Raw genomic sequence first — 23,966 nt, 5'->3', positions numbered from 1 at the left:
TTATGGAAACATTAAAGTCCAAGCGTCACGTGGTTACTTCTATAATATAAAAAACAAGAAATGATGAACAGAGAAAAAAGGAGATAGCAAAAGAATAGGATATATACTGTTACAAGAAAAGAGCCCTTTTCTTGTGAGTAGAAAAACATTAGATAGACCGAGATTCGAACCTTGTAAGCAAGGTTCAGAAATAGATTCAGAAAGAGATTCGGCATTGTTCAGTTTCACATAAAATAGTTTAGAGATATTGTTGGAAAAGAAATTTTACTTGTTCGATTATTTTTATGAAAACTAAATTAAAATAAGGTCAGAGAAAATAAAGAACAATGCAATTTAAATATGTTGAAAAATAGGTAGGTCGAAAAATAGATTAGTGAGAATTCTTTGTCTGAAGAAATGGTTTGGGAACATGTGCGAACCATGTATGTTTAGGCCACGTGAGCGGGTTACGTTGAGAGCCATACATGACGTCATAGCAGAAAAGAAGATTCTCAATTTAGTTTGCTAATTTTAGTGAGATTAGTGAGACAAAGAGAGACGGAGTCCAGAGTCGAGTCCGTATCGAATCAGAGGAGCCCCCCCCCTTTAGAAGCGAAGGGGAAAGTTTTAAACATGTAGAAGCAACCTTGAATTCCTGAATGTCATCATCATTTTGACCGGTCAAATGGAATAAAAGAACATCTAATATTTTTGTAACTGCCGTCTTCGTGTCGTCTTGTCTTGAAGGTAATGTGAAATCATTTATATGAACATTGTTCCCACTCATCTTTATAATGAACTTTGTGTATAACCCATCTAAGTAATGTGCCCCTCTCTCCATCTAAGAAATGTGTCCCCCTCTCCATCTAAGTAATAACTGTCCCCTCCTGTGTTAAAGAACTGATCAATCTTTCTCCACTCTAATATATGTTAAAAGAAGGAACATCAACAGAACTGTAAAAGTATGTCTTCTCTCTTCTCTCCCCCTCTGTAATATCTGTATAAATGTATCTTCCACGCAGAAACATACTTTCTTTCAATGCTGGGAAAAGTAAAAAGAAAAAAGCTTAATACGCTGACACGTGGTAGCTTAAAATCTTATTACATAATACATTATTAAGAAAAGGGGTGAGAACTAAAAGTGGGGTTTATACTAAATGGCAATTAACTTTACCATATTTTATTTATTTTTTCATTATAACTAATTGACCGAAACATTGCCATGAGACTGTAGCAACATAAAAATAATCTTTATTGAAGATGAATAAAAAAAGAAGAAAAACTATTAAATAAAATAATAGCTCAATCAAAAAATACGATCAACCCAGACGCACACTCAAACAAAACAAGTGCGCCTCCTCGCATTCACAAATATCTGTGGACTTAGAACTTACTTGAATCATTTCCTCTAGCAAACTCCTTGGATATCTTTGCGCTAATTGAAACTAACCTACACTCCTCCATCACCTCTAACCAATTTAACATGTCTGCTTATCACCCAATTTGTCGTAAGAACATACAACACTCTCCCTTTTGACTAGGGAATCATAATTAGAATCAGACGGTCATGCTTTCCTGTACTTTAGACTTAAACCTGCAACATAGTGCTAGGTACTTATATTTTCTATATTGTTCTTCCTCGATCCAAGACTGTACCCTAATCAACCACGTCTCTGACAGCATAGATGAAGCACTGACCCCAGAAACTACTGACCAAGTACAAGCACTTGCAGATTTGAATATCCACCACATTAATTAGCTTTCTTTCTCTAATTACACAGATGCAGCTTGTTGCATCAAACTAATTATCTGAAAAAGACAGGCACGTTATCGACTTGTGCCCCTAATCGGCAGCAATAGTAATACTCACTTTTAGAATTATTTTTGAGGACGGTTCCTGAAGATTGTGTAATAAATTCCTATTACCTACTCGGGAATGTTAATCACCTGAAACTGTCGACTCAAAGTATAAAAGCCATTGCTTAAACCGACAAGTACTGCAAGCAGACTGACTAAGGAGCCAACAAAGATCACATTAGAGTTTCTCCATGTGAGAGTACCTTTTCTCCTCCTGCTGAACAGTGTGCAACTGAGGCTACGGAATAGTTCAAAGCAGCAATTAAAGCACACGTTCCTTCTCAGAAGATTTATAGCAACCCCAATTCTCTTCAATGGTTCACTTCTATTGCTTAAATATTGCATTTTTTTTTCGATTTCAATATATTTCGTTTCCACTAAATACCGTGTTGCATCTTTCTTCCGAACTCTTACCCCAATCGAAAGAAAATTATTCAGGAAGAAGAAAACATATGAGGCAATTTTCAATCGATGTTTGGGTGTAGAATTTTTCTTTAGAAGTGAAAGATAAGAGAGAAATATCCTAGAAGGGGAGTAAAGTCGATACAGGTAGAGAGAGAGAGAGAGAGAGGGGAGAGAGAGGGAGAGATAGAGATGGTAAAAGGTAGAGATATGGGAGAGGTACAGGTTTGGAGGAAGATAAAGATGAGAAAAATGTTTTAAAAAGATGTTACACGCAACTAAAACTTTTTAATGTTTTGTTTATTAAGGGACGTTGATCTAGTGGTACTGATGACCTGGGTATCTCTTGTTTGGATCCAGTTTGTTCCATGCAAAAGAAAGTCATTTTTGCTTATAATGTTTAGTAACCTTCAGGTGGTACCAATTGTAATCCTCGCTGTATTTCTAGAATAATTCTACTAGAAAAATATCAGGGAAACCAATGCCAACAATTCGGATTCATATGATATGATGATGATCCATGTAATGCTGGGTAGCCATATTAGTTATATTATGAATTAAAAGTATATTTATCAGAACTGTTCATTTATTTAATTCGTTAAGACGGTACTGTAGGCCTATTCAGTAATTTTAATTTGAGTATGCTTTCATCTTTTCTTGTCAAATTGAGTTCTTAATAATTCGTCAATATAAGGCGTGGGGCTCTAAAATAATACAATTCAGATAACAATATCGATAATATATTAAGATACTATACCCTTACATCCATGTCTCTGACAGAACTCTCCATAGACACTAGCGACCAAGTACATGTATTTGATGACTTTACTTTCAACCATAGTAATTGGCTTGGCTTTTATAACTACACAGACGCAGCTGGTAGCATCACACATAACTTTTCTATATCCCATTCCTTGACGCAGACAGTAACAGTCCCGACCCGTCTCCCAAATCGTCAGGATCAACAAGCCTCACTTCTGGACCTATTTCTGACCACAAATCACAAGAATTGTGTAACAAATGGCCATTGCCCTCTCGGGAATGCTGATCAGGTTGTAATAGTGAGAGACATTATACTAAACTCTCAGCCACAAGTTGAAAAGGCAATTCCTGAAAACGACTATTACAATGAGGATGACAAGTATGCAACTAGGAATCACATCAGAGATGTTCCATAGGAAAATATCTTTTCTTTTCCTGTAAAACAGCGCGTAAATGAAACTGAAGCACATGTTTCCAGACGCTATAGGCAAACCTCACTCCCCACAATGGTTTAATTTTACTTGCGCAGCTGCACTTGCGCAGATGCACTTGCGCAAAGGTTGCATGAATACCGCAGATTTATCCGACATAAGTGCAGTATAAATAGACAAAAGTTTATTGTAGCTAAAAGTAATTGTAAGAAAGAAATAGACACAGCTAAGACTGAAACCACTAGGAAACGCATTGAAGCGCAGAAATTAGGAATTTGTGATTTCTGGAAAATCTATAAAAGTGTAGTCAATAATAAGCAATAAACAATTCCTCCATATCCAACAATCTTGAAGTTGTTTGCATGGCACCCGAGAAGGCAAACTAGTCGGTTTGCTTACAACTCTACTTTGGAGCCAGAAACCACTCCCTACCAGATTTTCTTTTTCCGGACAGAAACCGAACTGGACACTAAATGATCTGAAAATCACCCTTTCTCAAGTACATGATATCATAAAAAAACTTAGACACTTTAGAAGCATGTGGATCTGCTCTCATCCCGACTGTACTATTGAAAAAATGCTCCACTAAAGTTGCCATAATGCTTTCCAAACTTTTAAACAAATCCTTAACGAATCTTACTTTCCTGACTGACGGAAAACTGCTTCTGTGGTACCAGTTTACAAGAATTCTTGCGAAAGAACCGACTCTTTTAATTATCGCCCCATTAGAGTCCTCCCTAAGGTATTACTGGACGAATACTTAACATAATTAAACTCTTCTTAAATAAAAAAAAACAGGTAGTGCACGATGGTCGTACGTCCAAACAATACGATATAAATGCGAGGTCGAGCTTGGACATTTAATATTCCTGATATTCGTAAATGACCTTCCTGATGAAATTATCTTTGAGATGCGTATATTTGCTGACGACACGGCGCTCTATAACAGGCAGGAAAGGAAAACGAATGAACACATATCAAAATTAATGGCGGAAATTGTAGAGAAAGACCCCCCAGCCTGTAGTGAAATGGGGACAAAAATAATTGATAACATTAAATGCTGCCAAGACTTAGCTTCTTTCCTTTAATAATTAACAGGAAAACTTCTCAACCACTAATAGTTATGGCTAATGATACATTACCTGAAAGTAATTCATTCAAACTCATCGGTTTAACGTTTACAGGGAACATGAGTTGGAACAGATACATTCTGTGCATTGTTAAGGGCTACCGTGCTAGAAATTTACAACGTAAAACCTATTCCCGAAAATGATCGGAGGCTACACCGGTCGAATCGTTGTAAAAATAATATGATAGTCTGAAAAAAAGCAATATAATAGCGCTAAGTCAAACTAAAATCTTAACGCAAATAAAAGAGTAAGGTATGACATGTTAAAACGGACTCGACTGAGGTGAAACTTTTTCACTAATGTCTAGCAATATACAAGAATGAGATATTAAAATGGCTGGGTTTTTTTTATTAACAAACGACAACTGCAGACAAATGGTGTTTGCTGATATTCGATTCATGTGATATTTAAGCACGTCATTCGAGCAACCTGGGGTTCTTATGTCAAGAACAACAAGAAGCAAGCGATTTTAATTTCGACGGATTGACATGCGCGTTCTCCCCGCTAAAATCTTGGCAAAAATTAATTATTCTTTTTAAGACTGACGGGCCGTGATTTGTGGGTTATACATGATTTATTGATCTTTTTACTCTTCATTGATTTTTTTATCACCATTTACTATAAGAAATACTATTAAAACTATAATCAAACAAAGTAAACAAATATGTTTTTTAACTTAAAAGGAACCATTTTTTATTTTTATATTTGACATGTATTTTATTTTATATTTGACACGTATTTTTTTCTATTTGACACATATTTTTTATATTTGACACATATTTTTTATATTTGACATGTATTTTATTCTATATTTGGCAGGTATTTTATTTTTATATTTGACACGTATTTAATTTTTACATTTGACACGTATTTTATTTTTACATTTAACAGGTATTTATTTTATATTTGACAGGTATTTATTTTATATTTGACACGTATTTTATTTTTACATTTGACACGTATTTTATTTTATATTTGACACGTATTTTATTTTATATTTGACAGGTATTTATTTTATATTTGACAGGTATTTATTTTACATTTGACACGTATTTTATTTTTACATTTGACACGTATTTTATTTTATATTTGGCACGTATTTTATTTTATATTTGACACGTATTTTATTTTTACATTTGACACGTATTTTATTTTATATTTGACACGTATTTTATTTTATATTTGACAGGTATTTATTTTATATTTGACAGGTATTTATTTTACATTTGACACGTATTTTATTTTTACATTTGACACGTATTTTATTTTATATTTGACACGTATTTTATTTTTACATTTGACACGTATTTTATTTTTATATTTGACACGTATTTTATTTTATATTTGACACGTATTTTATTTTTATATTTTACACATATTTTATTTTTATATTTGACACGTATTTCACCTAGGTCTGGAAAAAAGATCATTTTTTTACAAAGCATTTTGGCGAAAAAACATTCGTCGTGCTTTAATTTGTCGTGCTTACAAATCACACGAATAGAGAATAAGCATGGCACATTTGTCGTGCCTTAATTTGTCGCATATACATAGCATGATAGTAACGTGACACCCTCTCACTTAAAAATAGAGTAAGGTAAGGTCAAATTAGTTTTTTTTTTTTTTAGATGTAGTCACACGTTAATTAGGCATTTTGACCTCTATCGGGTTTTCCTTATTGTAACACTTTTTCAAGTACAGGTTTGTATCACAATAGTTTTATTGCTCTCAAGCTGATGCATGTTTTGTCCTAGGAGATCAACTCTCTCAGGCTTTGTCTTCTGTCTACGAAGAGGTTATTTATGGCTAATCGCCCGAGGCATCCCTACCGGGAAATGGTAACGGGCTGCTCTTTCATTCTTGTAGACCAGAGTGCGTTTTTTTCTGCAAACAGCACTTGACATTGTGTCAAACTAACAATAGGATTAATAACATTTAGCACTTTTCTCTAAGGTCGTGCTAGGGTTAGGGTGTTGGTTTAAGTTATTTTTTTTTACAAATTTATTCTATCTAAAGATATTATTTAACAATCGCTTTCATAAAATATTGACATTTAATTCTGAATAATGATTTACAGATAATTCCCGAAGCGGTACTCACTCTAGACTAGCTGAACAGGCTTCCTCCAAAGGAGGAAGTTTCTACGAAATATAGAATTCACAAACAGTCCTCAGTCGCTTGTAAATTCTTGTCTGGGAGGATGACGACGTTAGATTGTTGCAGTTCCTTTATGAAGGTGTCGATATCCTCCTATACAAAGCGCCATTGTCACCTATCTGATACTGACCAGTCTCGGAGTTATTTAACTTCGGTGATCTAACGAGAACAGTGTCTTAATATAAATGCGACGTATATTTAAATATAGATTTAGATAAAGATTACAATTCCTAGAATACTAAAACTTCGTCATTATAGTCGTTATAAAAAAAATTGTTCTATTTTTATTCAATGTCTCTCGTGTTACATGGAAAGGGCTGTCCCATTTTCATGTAAATAAGAAGAATATTAGATAAGTAAAGATGAGATTAAAATAAGCTTAGAATCGAACCCTGTAGACAAAGTTAAGAAATGGAATGTGAGAAATTAAATCTATTGTTAATTCTTTTAGAAATCTGAATATTAAATATGTCAGTAAAAGAATGAACAATGAAAATCAAAAATATATTGTTTAAAATAGGTTAAGTTAAAAAATAGGTTAGGAGAGGATTCTTTTGTTTGCAGAAGTGTGTTTGGACAAACATATGTATAACCACGTGAAATTAATCACGTTTGGAAAACACACTTCTGACGTCATAGACAAAGGACATTTCTCCATATTATGGGTTCGAATTTTAGTCAGTGAGCTACTCAGTCAGAGAGAGAGAGAGAGAGAGCAAGAGAGAGAGAGAGAGAGAGAGAGAGAGTTACGAGTCAGTCAGTTGGCAGTCAGTGGTCAGTTAATCCTTTGGAAGCGGAAGGGTAGACGATTAACTATATAGATACAAGTGAATGCCTGACGTTTATCGACCGGCCGATCAGATGAATAAAGCAATCATCATTGTGTTTTGTACGTGTTGTCTCGTGTCGTCATTCAGTTATAACAGAAAAAAGGTAATGTGTTTATCATTAATTATAACGAAGTCTTGTGTAAACCCTTCCAAGTATTATGTGTCCCCACCATCATCATAAGTGAAGTATATCCCTCTCTTCAATATGTGTTAAAAAGAAATTGTATACATCTCCAGTCAGTATATATGTGAAGTCCCAAGCATCCCAGAACTGTGTAAATGTCTTCTCTCCTTTATCACCACTATCGCTAGGTCTGTATTACATGAGTCGCGTTATATATGTGCCCCAATATGAACTCCGCGTCATCATCTTAAATATGAACCCCCACTACACAACACTCGTTGGGTGCCCTTGGGTTTTATACTACGAGCTTGATACGATACAGTGGTAGCCACTAGCAAAAACGGGCTCCGAGAGACCGGTCTTCCAGAGCATCATCGAGGACTTCATCTGAGGCAACGCTACGTTCAGTATGACGTGATATGGCAACGTCATAGTCTTGGAAAAGAAAGGAAAGCACCAAAACAAACTTAACTTAGATTTGTTCTTTTACACTTTGTGCGAAAGCTCCTTCGTATGATATTATAATAAGTTTATTTTTGTTTTGTTTTGAATTTTTAACATAGAAATGTATATTTTGCATTACTTAACATATTTGGACTACTGTTTTCTTTTTTTTATTTTTATTGACGTTTCATCCCAAACAAGGCACAGAGCAACATATTCGTGAGGGGCTACTATTTGGGACCAGATTTACGAGGATACTATTTATGGAGTTGGACAGTGATATGTCTGTTCACATTACATTTGAATTTCTGCATGTCAGTACAATCAGAGAAGCAGGGACCGGGAGTTCAGCAGTCCGAGGGAAAAGCTATTCGAATAAAATACTTCATGGCATCTACGGATCTGTGCAGTGGAAGGGGTGGGATTTTTCTACTTGTCGGGTTTGTCGAGGATATTTTCGTCATTGGGGTACTAGTGCCCGGAGTTCGTTAGATCATATTCCATTGAAATACTTGTAAAACAGTCACAAGGAGGCCACGTTTCGGCGATGGGGCAGAGGGTGGAGTTTAGTTGATAGTTCAGGACCTATTAGCTTGGCGACTGTTTTTGGAACCCTGGCTAGGAGCAAGAGACTAGTGGCAGTGTTGTTCTCAGAACGTATCAGTTGATGTAAGCTCAAGATGTTCTCGTTCCGTCAGCCATAATCGAGTAGAAGTTTTAAGTAATTCGCAATTGTATTTTTAGTGTCGCCTGTCCTGAATCTGCAGCGAACCGGTAAAATAACTAAGAAGAATTAAGTTCTAAACAACACTCTTCTGGGGACTGATCAATTTTCAGTGCGGGCAAAAACAATTGCAAATTACCCAAGATTTCTACCCGAACATGGTTGACGTAACGAGAGCATGCGATTCTAGTAGATTAAATAAATGTTTTCGTTCGAAATTAATATTTATAATAATAATAATAATAATAATAATAATAATAATATATATATATATATATATATATATATAAATATATATATATATATATATATATATATATATATATATATATATATATATATCAGCCTTCGGAAATTTGAGAGACCGTCTGTGGAATCAGAGAGGAATCAGATTAAAGACCAAGACGAAAGTGTACAGAGTTATTATCCTACCATCACTCCTGTACAGCTCAGAAACCTGGGCTCTCTACAGACGCCACTTCAAGAGATTAAGCCTGATACAACAAAGATACCTCCGTCATCTAATGGGTATCTCTTGGAAAGACCATTAATCAAATTTTGAAGTACTAGAAAAGGCTATGGTACCACATCTAAGACAGTAAACGACCAAGTTCTCTCCAATTCTCTCTCCTCTGATCTTGAGCACGTAGTACAATGGGGAAAGGAGTGGCTGGTTACTTTTAATGCATCTAAAACCAAGCTTCTCTCTTTACACCATCAACATTCTAATTCACATTTGTCATCAATTGAAATGAATGGCTCTCGTCTTCAGGAGGCCTCAAGTTTTGACAAGCTTCTGGGCTTGACCATTACTCCTGATCTTAAATGGAACACGTATATCAAATCTGTTGCCAAGGCCGCTGGAAAAATGGTGGGATCTTTCTATCGATCCAGTAGATATCTCACTGCTGATGCTATTCTCTACCTATATAAGAGCCAGGTACGTCCAAGGATGGAATACTGTTGCCACATCTGGGCAGGAGCTGCTAGAAAGGACTTGTCCTGCCTTGATAGAGTTCAAAATAGACTTCGTAGCCTCGTAGGAGATGTCCTTTTCTCCTCCTTGCAACCTCTATCTCACAGAAGAGATGTTGCGAGTTTGTCTCTGATGTATCGTTATTTTCATGGAAAGTGTTCGACTGAGCTTCAATCTATGGTCCCCCCTCGCCAAACCTTCACAAGAAACACTCGTCTAGCTGTAAACACTATCAATAATTTCCCCCACTCTTTATCTGTGCCTAAACCTAAACGTAGATTCCATGAACAAAGCTTCTTTCTTAGAACTGCACGCCTATGGAATTGTCTTCCGTTTTCCTGCTTTCCGGCTGACTACAATATGGTTGTGTTCAAGACTAAAGTAAATAAGTTCTTGATGAGCCGTTCCATATAAGTTATTAAATTTACCAAATTTTCATTACTAATAATTACTATATTGACCAATTTCTACTGTACACTCTTTAACCCTTATCCTTGAGTGGCCTCTGGGCCTTGATAATGTGGTGATGCCTTTGTAAAAAAAAAAAAAAAAAAATGCCGAGTGCTGGTATTACTGCTAATCTTTGTAGGTGCAGACGACTGCTCCGGGACAGAGTATACAGTAAACCGCAGGTTTTTACATCAGAGTTTCTTTCTCCTAGATACGTGTCTTAAGGGAGATTGGGGATGCATCTCTCCTAATGAATTAATGCGTCCCAAGATACCAATCTGGAAATTTCTACGATTCGGCGCGGTGCACACATCGCCTGCCTCGACTTCCCAAATGGTCACCTATTTGGTACTGACCAGGCTCAACGTTGCTTACCTTCGGTGGTCTGGCGAGAACAGATGTGTCAGCATAACTGTGCCTTATTCAATATATATATATATATATATATATATATATATATATATATATATATATATACATATATATATATATACATGCACATGTATATATATACATATATATGCATGTACATGTATATATATATATATATATATATATATATATATATATATATATATATATATATATATATGGTAGCAAAAGTACCCGTCGTTGACTGGATTCAAGAACAGCCTACAGAAGATGGACTCTGATTTATGAAAGTATGATTGCTTATGAAAAGGAAGGGTTGTAAAGAGATAGCTTCGAATTTGGGGTATAAAAACCAAAGCAAAATATGATGAAAGTAAAAATAAAATAGGTAAACTCCATAATTTATTATAGCATACCTGTTCACACTGAAACACTTATCACAATATTCTGTGGATCTATATTAAAAAACCTTGGTAAACTTTGTGACATATTTCCATTCTATGGAGGTCAGGCGCGAACGAACACCCCATAATTTTATTATACCATATTTCTTCAAACTGAAACATAATTATCAAAGTATACTTACGCAGATAGATATGAAAAGTCTTTATTAAAGTTTGTGCCTATTTCCATTCTATGGCGGCCAGGCGCGAACGCAGACCCCACAATTTTATGATACCATCCCTATTTAAGTTAAAACATACTTATCAAAGTATCATTATGTACATCTATATCAAAAACACTTGTAAACGTTTTTTTTTGTTAATTTTTAATTTTTTTTATTTTCGTACTTTGTGGACCAGGCGCGTACGCAGACCCTACAATTTTAATGAATCATCATTATGCCAGATCAAACATACCCATTCCTGTGTCTCGATACATCTTCTATCATTATGTGTGATCAGTTTTCTATAATAGTCAACCATATAGGAGCCTATTCGTAACCAGACACACACACATACACACACACAGCTTTATATTATAGATATAGTGTGTGTGTGTGTGTGTGTGTGTGTGTGTGTGTGTGTGTGTGTGTGTGGAGGAGAGTGACCATGCATCTTTCAGACAACAGCTAAAACCTTACTAATCAACATTCTTGTCCCCACCTCCAATTTCTAATATATATTTTTTTTAACATACCATTAACAAAATTATATGTGGCCTAAAGTCTGTTCATTCAACTGTCCTTGACGATAGATCTGGTCGGATCTAAAAATACTCAAGTCAAAAGAGACTATGGCAGTTACATCAGCCAGTTCCTGCCAAAAACAAGAAAATTAAAAAGAAATCTAGAATTTTTCAGAATCAAAATATTATGACATGAATTGTCTATATTATTTAATCAAACATACACACATATTTCCGAGTTCGACATGATACACATGAAGAAGGTCGGGGGTTACTACGACCGAGACCTTGTGATGTATGTGATGATAACACCCAAGATGAAGACAGTAGTCTGAATAAAACAAATAATACAAATCTTTCTTCTTTGTTTTGTTTTCGAAAATTTTTTAATGAGTTTATGTTACTCGTTACTTTTTCTAGATTTGTTCGTTCGTCCCCCTCTCTCTCTTTCTCTCTCTCTCTTCATATTTCTTTCTTCGCAACGTTGTTTTTCCCCTCCTCTCGGTTCGCAGACACTCCTACCACGTCTCTTGTTTCTACTCTACCCAATCCTAATGCTCTTTCTTCTTTTACTGTTCGTTCTTATTCTCCCCCTTTCCTGTTATTACCATTCCCAAAAGAAACCTCCAACCCGTACCCCAGATAGTTACCCGCCTGTTTCCGTAAAGTCGTTCTCTCATTCGCTGGCTGTTTATGGTTTACTTTTCAATCAAGGGGGGGGTTCTCTGTTCACCCGAAGACTTGTAGAACGCTGCCGACCGAAAACGAGGGTGGCACAACGTGAGAGGGGGTGTAAGGAAAAGGAACTTGCTTGAATTGAAACAACAACAACAACAGTTTCAACAACTTTAACAGATGGCTTTACTCCGTAAAATTTGTTAAAACTGCCAAACGCAGAATTCCAGACCGGTTTTTTATTCTTACTTTTTTAAATTTCGCTTTGGACTCTGAAAGCCAATATTATTAACAAGGACTTTTTATAATTTAACGGTAGATTCAGATGTCAGTACACCTGGAAGTTTTGTTTTAAACGCAGTTCAAGTCGTTAGACCGTCTTTTAAGTTCAGTGTAAAAGAGACACGTGATCATCAATTTGGCCGAACGAGGCGATATGTTTTGTCTGCTATGTCTGCGTGACGATACGTTTGCGTTTAATAATAGACGAAACGGCGAAATTGGTAAAGCTATAAAAAGGGGGTGTGACTGCTTTTGTCTGCAGCAAGTAAATGGGAAAACAAGGGGGGACAAGCTTAAAAAAAGGTTTGGCTGAAAGATAACAGAGAGAGTGAAAAAAAAACAAAAAAAAACAATAACAAAACAACAACAACAACAAAAAATAAAAATAAAAAATAAATCAAGAAAAGATTCCGTTTCATTGTACATGGATGTCACCAGTTCGCTACTTTCGCAGCGCGCCAACGCCTTTAGTATCGCTTCGTTGATGTCTGAACCCGGATTGGAGGTGGACGACGCCATTGACGGTACGCATTCTTTTAACGCGCTTCTGATTGACAGCGGTGCCATCAGTCGGGACGATCCTTCATCTTTCGCCTCAGTAGAAAACGACATCAATAACGCCACCAACGAGCACGCGAGTATCGGTAATAATAATTGCCAACCGTCTTTACTGCAAGAACAACAACTGACGTCTTTTCCCTTATCAATTCATCTTGAACATCAGCATAATCATCAACAGAATAGCAACAGCACAGGTAATGTCCAAACAACCGCGAACGAAGGAAGTGACATCGATGACAACCATCACAACAACAATGATAACCAACAGAATACAGTGCTCGTAAACACATCGGCAGTGCCGCCACAAAATAGTACGGACTGTTACTTTGAATGGGAGGAAAAACTACTTCAAAATACGATAAATAATAATATTATTAATAATAAAAATAATAATAATAATAATAATAATAATAATAATAATAATAATAACAATTGCTCTTCCTCAATTCTTTCTCAAGTGACCCCAGGAATTTCTTATCAAGCACAACCGACAGCAATGAAAAATATTGAAGGTATGTAAGGATGTGTTTTGTTCTTTCTTGCTCGCATATGCAAAAAAAAAAAAAAAAAAAAAAAAAAGAATAAAAAAGAAAAAGAAAAAAAATCTCCACAAGAATATCGGCCATTTTTAATTCGAACGTAAGCTTTACTTTTTTTTCAGATCATTAAAAATAAAGAATAGCCACCGAAATAAAACAGGAATTTGCACATACGAAAGTTGATATGAGAGAGATTAATAAACTGGGTTTTCGTAGTTTCGTACAGTGTCTTCTAAATTTATTAGCTATTTAAATAATCTATATGCAAACACTCTCAATAGATTAACAACAATAAGGCAAAATAAAATGACGAAAAATACCAATTTACATTATTATTAATTCATAATAGTCGGACAGATTGCTGAATCAATCTTTCACTTGGTGCTTTTATCACTAAGTGAAAGATTCTTGTGGAACATTGAGATAACCTGCCTACCTATAAACATTAAAAACGAAGAATACGACAAATGAGCTTCAATATTCTGTGAAATTTTAAAAATTAGTCGTTTATCTTCAAACTAGCACAGTAGAATTTCTCTGGAATAACTACTTAGCATAGAATTTAAAAAAATACAAAAACTTTGAAAATTGCAATGTTCGAAAACATTATTTGAAATTGTAGAAGCATATTGAAAATATGTAAAATAATGAAAATAATGAAAATATTGAAAATATTGAAAATGTTGAAAATAATGAAAATATTGAAAGTGTTGAAAATAATGAAAATATTGAAGATATTGAAAATATTGAAAATAATGAAAATATTGAAAGTGTTGAAAATATTGAAAATGAGGCACATTGATCGAAATATAATCAACTGGCGAACTCTGGTTCAAAGAATTGATTGATAAATAAAATTCAGGCACGAAATCCCTAATATTGACGTGGATATAAATGTATGTTAAGAAAGATAGTTACTAGAAATACTCATGGAACCATAAAAATCATCTGTTCTATATAATTAGATATTTAGATAACTATTAACATAGTGCGACAAACTGATTAAAATATAGAAAAACTATGTAAAGTTTAGGAAATATTCAGGCGAATATTGACATCTATGTTAAAATATTTTTTTAAATGAATTAAACAAAATTCAAGTATGGTGAATGTTTTACTTGCAAAACCAAAAGAAATCCAAAATGTTCAAAATTTTAATTTACATTAATCTCGTCCAGCTGTTAATCTCGTCCAACTATACTAGAAAGAATTTTAGATTCGAGGTTTTTAAACGCAACTCCACAAAAATGAAGACAAATAGAGAAACACTGCTGCTGTTTTCTTTCTTTAAGATTTCCTTAAATAATAAATGCGAATTGTTCTTTTTTTCGTTTTTTTTTTAATTTTTGTTTGTTTTCACTGCTTCACCCTTTTTGCCATGTGCCATTGCTCTGTGGAGAATATTTACACTATCAATAACACACACATATACATCTCTCTCTCTCTCTCTCTCTCTCCCTCTCTCTCTCTCTCTCTCTATATATATATATATATATATATAAAATAAAAATATTGTTATTGAAAATTTATTCAAATCCCCCCCCCAAAAAAAAAACTTATAAACTTGTAAGGAAAATATACAAAGTTTTAATCATCCGAGAAGGAGTACAGAAAACAAGAAATTCTTATTCTATGGAGTTTTGAAGAATGCAATTCTCATCAGAGGGAAGAGGTTTGCAAAATATACATTTTGTAAGTTAATGCATTAAAGGAAACAAACAATATGAAATTAATCATACTTACATCAAAAAAGTTATTTAAAATTTAGTGATAATTTAAAGGGATTCAATGAGATTAAGAAAGAAGGAAACAAGCAAAAGGGATGAAAAAGAAGAACTATCTATCTGTCTACCTATCTATCTATCTATCTATCGATATATATATATATATATATATATATATATATATATACATATCATAATTTTCTGTGGAGTACAAAAGGGATATATTGCAATTATGAGGGAAAGGCATATTTTAATAGTTATGATTTATAAATAATATGGGGTGGCAGCTGACCGGTTTCGCCCTCATTATTCTAAAGCTGGATCAAGGGATTTATTTTATTTTTAAAATGCAAGATGATCCAAAAAAGGGGGGGATACGTTTCAAATACCTAATTAAAGCTAATGAGGAGAAAAATTCGCGGAGACAATATACATCTAAAATAAATCTACGAATGATCAATGTACATTAACGTCTTACGAAATTCTATTATTGTATATCGGTTAATCTTAGATATATAGTATAGGTGTTTGTTAAAGCATAAGATATTTTTTATCATTTGTTTCATGATAATTCACTATTTCAAACATCCCGCATTCTTCACTGAGAATGAATTAATGTGGTAAAATATGGTAATATTTTTTATTCATACAAACATCTACAAACACCGCAACACTGATATGACGATATTTCGATCTCTGGCTGTTAAAAACTAAGATCTGATAATGTGAAATGTTTTTTCAGATGGTCATATTAAAAAAGCTTATGTGTTTCTTATTCACACTCATGTATATATATATATATATATATATATATATATATATTTATATATATATATATATATTTATATATATATATATTTATATATATTTATATATATATATTTATATATATATATTTATATATATATATTTATATATATATATGTATATATATTTATATATATATATTTATATATATACATATATATGTGTATATATATTTATTTTATTTTTTTATTACCGTTTTATAAATATATACATATATATATGCATGTATATATTTATATATATATATATTTATACATTACTATATATATTACTATATATATATTTATATATATATTTATATATATATTTATATATATATTCATATATATATTTGTATATATTTATATATATATTTACATATATGTTTCTATATATATATTTATATATACATATATAAACATATATATATCTTATTTATATATCTTATATATATATATTGTTATATACATTACTTATCTTATATCTTATATATATATATAGAGATATCTTATATATATCTTATATATATCTTATACATATATTTATATCTTATATATATATATATATCTTATACACACATATATATATATCTTATATACATATATACCTTATATATATTTTATACATATATCTTATATATGAATATTAAATTCAAGATATAATTATATTAAACCTAGATTCTAAAAGTCTAACTTGAATTTTGATAATAACCGTTTTTTTTTTGTTTTAATTATTGAAAATGTCTTACATTTAAAGCTTAAGGCATCTTAAAACGCAATTTAAACTGCTTGAGTCTTTCGGAATTGATTTCTAGCTATTATAGATCAAATCTTATGCAAAATTGAAATTTTTTAATGTTTAAATTTTAAAATGAAATAAAAATCGATATGATAGAAAGTAAAACCAATTTAATAACAAGGTTATATAAAAAGAAATAAACAAAATAAGATATATAAATAAAACGCTTTACATGAGAATAATCATACAGTTTTTAACTGACACTTTAAAGGATGCAAAATAATTTTGAATCGGGTTATTGTAGTGTCGATTCACTGGTTCGAAGAAAAACAAACTTTTTGAAAATTTGGGAATTTTTTCTTCGATTATTATTAACTTAAAATTCAGACAAAAATACAGACAGAACAAAAATTAGCTTTTATATCAGGATGAAAGTATAGTATATGTTCCTTTCTTGAGGAGGATAAATGTGTCTTGGCCGAGACAATTTGCTTTTTGTTTCCATCAGAATGTCACTTTTGGGTAGCTGAATTGCCCCTAGATAAAACCCAACCTTTGCTCCTGCGAGAAGGCAAGTAAATATAGACAAAAAAGAAGAAAAAAAAAAAATAAATAATAAATAAAACATCTGTAACTCGTACTTATGTTTTACTTTCATATTTGTTGCAATTTTGAAATTATGCTGTTTTTTTTTATATAAAATTATTTGGTCGCCCGGTGTTGCCCGATCGTAAAATGCGCTTAGATATGATATTCTAATTTGCGTAGATTCCATACTTATTATATAGTCAGTTCTCTGTCAAATATTATATATTATACTGCACTCAATATATATAGCAGTGATTTCAAAAGTAAAAAGAAACACATGACTTTATTGCCATCAGCTGGAATCGAAACCAAAGCATATAGCGCTCTAGCTTTAGTCGGTACTATTTGAGCTATCATCAGAGGGATAAAAATACTTAAAAATGAACCGACTTAGACGTGTAAATGTATATATTTGCCCATGCTTACAAATAGCACGGCGTATAAATGTACAATGGTTATATAGTTGTAGTTTCCTAGATGTAAATCAACTGAAACTTCTGTGTTTTATCATAGAGTGGTCAGTGAAAAAAGAGCATGTTCATAGTATGCCTATTTATGCTAACATTATTGACTACGTATGTGTATACATATTTTAGACGGACTTTCGTTAGACCGAAACACAATTCTAAAATTTAACTTAAGGGTTAACATAAACCTGAACGTCTGTGTGTGTGTGTCTGGTCACGAATAGGCTCATATATGGTTGACTATTATAGAAAACTGATCGCATATAATGATAGAAGATGTATCGAGACACAGGAATGGGTATGTTTGATCTGGCATAATGATGATTCATTAAAATTGTTCGGTCTGCGTATGCGTCTGGTCCACAAAGTATGGAAATAAAAATGTAAAAATTTAAAAAAAAACGTTAACAAGTGTTTTTTATATAGATGTACATAATAATATTTTAATAAGTATGTTTTAACTTAAATAAGGATGGTATAATAAAATTGTGGGGTCTGCGTTCGCGCCTGGCCGCCATAGAATAGAAATTGACACAAACTTTAATAAAGACTTTTCATATCAATCTGCGTAAATATACTTTGATAATTATGTTTCAGCTCTAAGAAATATGGTATAATAAAATTATGGGGTGTTCGTTCGCACCTGATCTCCATAGAATGGAAATATGTCACAAAGTTTACCAAGGTTTTTTAATATAGATCCACAGAATATTGTGATAAGTGTTTCAGTGTGAACAGGTATGGTATAATAAATTATGGGGTTTATCTATTTTATTTTTACTTTCATCATATTTTGCTTTGGTTTTGATACCCCCAAATTCGAAGCTATCTTTTTACAACCCTTCCTTTTCATAAGCAATCATACTTTCATAAATCAGAGTCCATTTTCTGTAGGCTATTTTTGAACCCAGTCAACGACGGGTACCTTTGCTAATATATATATATATATATATATATATATATATATATATATATATATATATATATATAATGAGTATGTGTTTAGGCAACAATAATTCTTGCAGCAAATTTCTGCAAAAAGTAGTAAATAATGAATCGTGCAAATAAATCAGGAATAAATCATGTTAATTAAAATTCTAACAGAACACCTGAAAACCGCAAATGTATTGAAAAAAATGCACAAAGTTCAGGAATGAAAGTTGAAAAATGTAAAATCTGATCGAAAATCAAAGGATAGATTTTCGAATTTACAATTGCCAAATATGATGATGTCATATACATGCGTACATAGATAATCTAAAGTAAGTTAGCTATGCTTATTTATTTGCATGTAGTGGATGCACTCCTAAACTAATAACCGATTATTATTTGTTTTGAAACACAGCTGTTAGGTATAAGGATCCAAATGTGGGATATATTTACTTTGAATTTTATGAAATGGAAGGTTACCCTTCGCAAAAAGATCCGATACTCCGATTTAAAAAAAAATCCTAGCAGCAAGTAATAAAGACCAATTAATAATTATTCTTCAACTTTACATTTTTTGAAGTATTTGAAAGAGTTTCATATGACGTAGTAGCAGCAGCACAGTGTTCGATTTGAAACCCTAAAAATATAATAAAAATATATGAGATTAGCATTGAATTAGATCCATGGTCATTAAGAAGTAGTTAAGCAACTTCTCTGATTTTTAATGTTTTCTTAGAATTCTCTTAAATTCTAGACATTTTTTCAATTAAGTTATTGTGAAAGGTTCTTTAAAAAAAAGCATTCGAATAAAAATTCCTCGACACAAGTTTTAGCAGCATGATATGTTGATTTTAATCTTTGTAATGGGACATAAAACTGATGCGAAACTGTTTTATTAAGGACATTTATTTTACCGAGTATTAGTTTACTTAAATACTAGCGGGGATGGGGCGCCCGGCTTTGCCGTGTCGTAAAATACGTTTAAATATGATATTTAAATTCATCCAGATTACGTATACATTATTAGCGGAGGGGCAACCGACTTTACCCGGTCGTAAAATACGCTTAAAAATGATATTTTAATTTGTCCAGATTTCGTATATATTATTATAGAGTCATGATTTCAGAAGTAAAAAAAAAATGAACTATTTTAGTGCAACTAGCTAGAACCGAACCCGAAAGAAAAAGTCTGGCATAAAAAGCTGGTGGCGTTACCACTATACCAATGTGCCATGTATACGAACTGATTAAAACTTAACTAACATGAATGTGCAAAATTTATAACGACTTTTCCAATTTTTACTCCTTTTAAACCCTTTAAAATCTATTTTAACCGGCAAAAGACCCATAAAAGAACGGTCCATAACAAATCCAATCATTTACGGCAGGTAGCGCCGCTCTGCGACTTTTAGTCTCGAAGGGGACAGTTTTAAAATATGGAGACAAAGAGACAGATATATTGAGTTTTACAAAATTAGACTGATGGTGAGGGTGCCAGGCTCTGCCCGGTTGTAAAAATACGCTTAAATATGATATTTTAATTTGTACAGATTTCATATTTTTTATTTCATTGTCGTGATTTCAAAGTGAAAAACAAAATATTTTGGTGCCATCAGCTAGAATCGAAACCGAAAGCAAAACTGTAGCATTCAAAGCTGGTGACGTTACCACTGTACCAACGTGACACGTATATAAACTGATTAAAAATTAAAAATAAGCTAAGATTAATGTACAAAATGTATAACAATTTTTTCCATTTTGACCTATTTTTGACCCCTTAAAAATATTTTTACCCTTTTAAGGACCCATAAAAAAAAAAAACAGACCGTAAAAAAATCCACTCATTTGAGGCCCCTAGCGATGCTTTGCAACTTTTAGTTTTGGAGATAGAGTTTGAAGATATGGAGGCAAACAGACAGATATAGTGAGTTTTATAAATTAGATTATAATCTTGAGGTGCTGGGAAGAATTACTTTTCTTAGTGAAACAACTGACAATCATGACATGAACGTCGAATTACAAAACTAATATCATCAAAATCCGGTACGAAAACAGGCATAAATTGAAAGGAAAAAAATTACTGTAACAATTGCAAAAAGAATTGACTGGCGGTTTTTAACTTTTGTTTTTACTAAACAAAGCATATTATCACTTCAACGTAAAATGCCAACTATTTGGGATACTTTTTACAGGGAACTGTCTTAGAAGATGAACGAAATATCAGTTCATTTTACATTTAAAATCCTGTACAGCCAGAGAAACAGGAAACATAGAAGGAATTCCAATGTCTAGCAGTTCGAGAGAAGAAAATGTTAGAGTAGGAGGCTTTCCTGCATCTATAAAGCTCTACAGTGAAGAGGATATTCTTCTGCTTAACTTGTTTGTTGGGTGTAGATACGTCGAGAAGGTACAAGTGCAATGCGTTCTTCGCACCATATTCCATTAAAATAATGGAAAAAACAGGCAGAGGGATGCAATATTGCGTTGATGCGACGGGGTTTGGAATTTAGTTGATAGTGCAAGATCTATTAGATTGGTCACTCTTTTTTGGACATTGTCTGGGAGAGGGAAACGAGTAATAGATGCAAAACTCCAGTTGTGGGGGATCAAATTTTGACACGTGCATTGTCGCGGTGAAAGCGTAGGCTCTGTTCTTAATTTGTTATTTAGCTACTTCTCCCTTCAATAATATTCGCGACTGATGGTTAGTTTATGTCTTTGAATACGTTGATGAAGCCATTACGATTTTGCAATTAAATTCCTTATCATTTTAGACCCTTAAAATATTTGATATAATAAAATGTTCTGGAACATCTTTAATATTTTTAAACTACATAATATATATGTATATATATATATATATATATATATATATATATATATATATATATATATATATATATATATATATATATATATATGCAAACATTATTAAACATAAAAGAGCTTCTGTTTAATATCAATTACATAATAATTGCAATTTTTTCGAATTTTCTTATCTTTTGGAGTGAAAAAAAATTTGATATATGTCCTATATATTACAGACTTTTTCGACCTATTCCGGTGACATCTTCATGGGAAGTCGATTGGTATGCTGTGAAAGATTAACAAGAAAGAAATTTAATAGCATCAAATGTTCGTGATACATATGAGACATAAACATTTTTGATTTTCATACAAAAAATATAAAAATTGAAAAAAAAATAATAGAAAAGAAGCTCGCTGTTGCTGTAATACTGCTTGACAAAATGCTGTCTTAATACACAAAAAATAAAATTAGAATTTTTGGTTTTGACAAAAAATTACAAAGATTCGTTTATTAAAACATTTGGTGAAAAAAAAACGTTTTTAAAAATAAATTTTCCCTCTATTACAAGTTTAAGATCCTCTTGCCAGATAAGTTAAGATATGCGAGTCAATTGTCGATTTTCTAGGTTCCTTATTGATACACACACACACACACACACACACACACACACACACACACACACACACACACACACACACACACACACACAAATACACACACATATTATTTATATATATGTATATGTATATATGTATGTATATATATGTATGTATATATATGCATATATATGATTATTTATATATGTATACATATATATATGATTATTTATATATAATTATATATATACACATATATATATATATAATTATTTATATATATATATTTATATGGTTATTTATATATATGTATATATATATGTATGTATATATATATATGTATGTATGTATATATATATATGATTATATATACGTATATATATTAATTTTTATATATATTTATATATACGCATATATATATGATTATTTATATATGTATATGCATATATATTTATATGATTGTATATATATATATAAAATCTCTCGTAAAGATACTTATATATATAAGATCAATAAATATTATAAACTTATATATCATAATTTATGCATATATATATATATATATATATATATATATATATATATATATATATATATTTAAATGGATAAGATCCGACGATATGAAATTTAAAATGAATGCGGAAAGACCTAGAGACTCTACGTTTCGCCCGTCTTACGCGGGCTTTCTCAAGAGGGATGGTCATTGGTCTTTCCGCCTCCATTTTAAATTTTGTATACATATATATATATATATATATATATATATATATATATATATATATATATATATATATATATGCATAAATTATGATATATAAGTTTATAATATTAATTAATCTTATATATATAAGTATCTTTACTATAGATTAGATAGAAAATATGGAAAAGTTGAAAACCTAGAAAATATAAAAGGTAAAATTAAATAATCAAAAGATATTCCACTTATTTTATTGGCGTAAGCTTCTTAAAAGTAAAAATTACATATACATATGCGTGTGTGTATTTGCGTGTGTACGCATATATTTTATTCATCTACGCATAAGTGTATACATAAATGCCATTATGTAATAATATGGATGTTATATGTACGTACTTATATTATGTACTCTTGATTGGCATTATGTGTTTTGGAAAATATATCTGGCATAATTAGACAATAACCAATGAAATATTACTACTTAAATAAAAGTCCTTTTGGACGAAAGAGAGAAGATACAAGATGTTATTATTTTAATTGTCTTTTGTGAGGAGAGACATAAAAAAAAACTATTAAAACATAATTTGACTATAAATGCATGTTGATAAATCGATAAAATTTCTAAACATTGGGAGAATAACCAGAGGAAATCATAAATTTACCAGACAAATTTCCGTACATCTATCTATCTATCTATCTATCTATCTATCTATATAACTAGCTAGCTTGCTATATATATATATATATATATATATATATATATATATATATATATATATATATATATATATATACAGGGTGACCCCAT

General features: G+C 31.9%; 1 protein-coding gene across 1 annotated transcript in view; it reads left to right on the top strand.

Annotated features, from left to right (window-relative positions):
• Positions 1–12,410: 12,410 nt before the first annotated feature.
• LOC145288898 (T-box transcription factor TBX1-like) overlaps positions 12,411–23,966 on the top strand; it is a 207,073-nt gene continuing 195,517 nt past the window's right edge. Inside the window, exon 1 of the mRNA XM_080136370.1 lies at positions 12,411–13,796. Within this exon, the coding sequence (XP_079992496.1) occupies positions 13,148–13,796 (649 nt within the window). The 5' untranslated portion in view covers positions 12,411–13,147. The remainder of the gene's footprint in view (positions 13,797–23,966) is intronic.

Source organism: Euprymna scolopes, chromosome 1 (assembly GCF_053919585.1).
Source record: "Euprymna scolopes isolate OS-2025 chromosome 1, ASM5391958v1, whole genome shotgun sequence".
Lineage (NCBI taxonomy): Eukaryota > Metazoa > Mollusca > Cephalopoda > Sepiida > Sepiolidae > Euprymna > Euprymna scolopes.
This window is presented reverse-complemented; position numbering and strand designations above follow the sequence as displayed.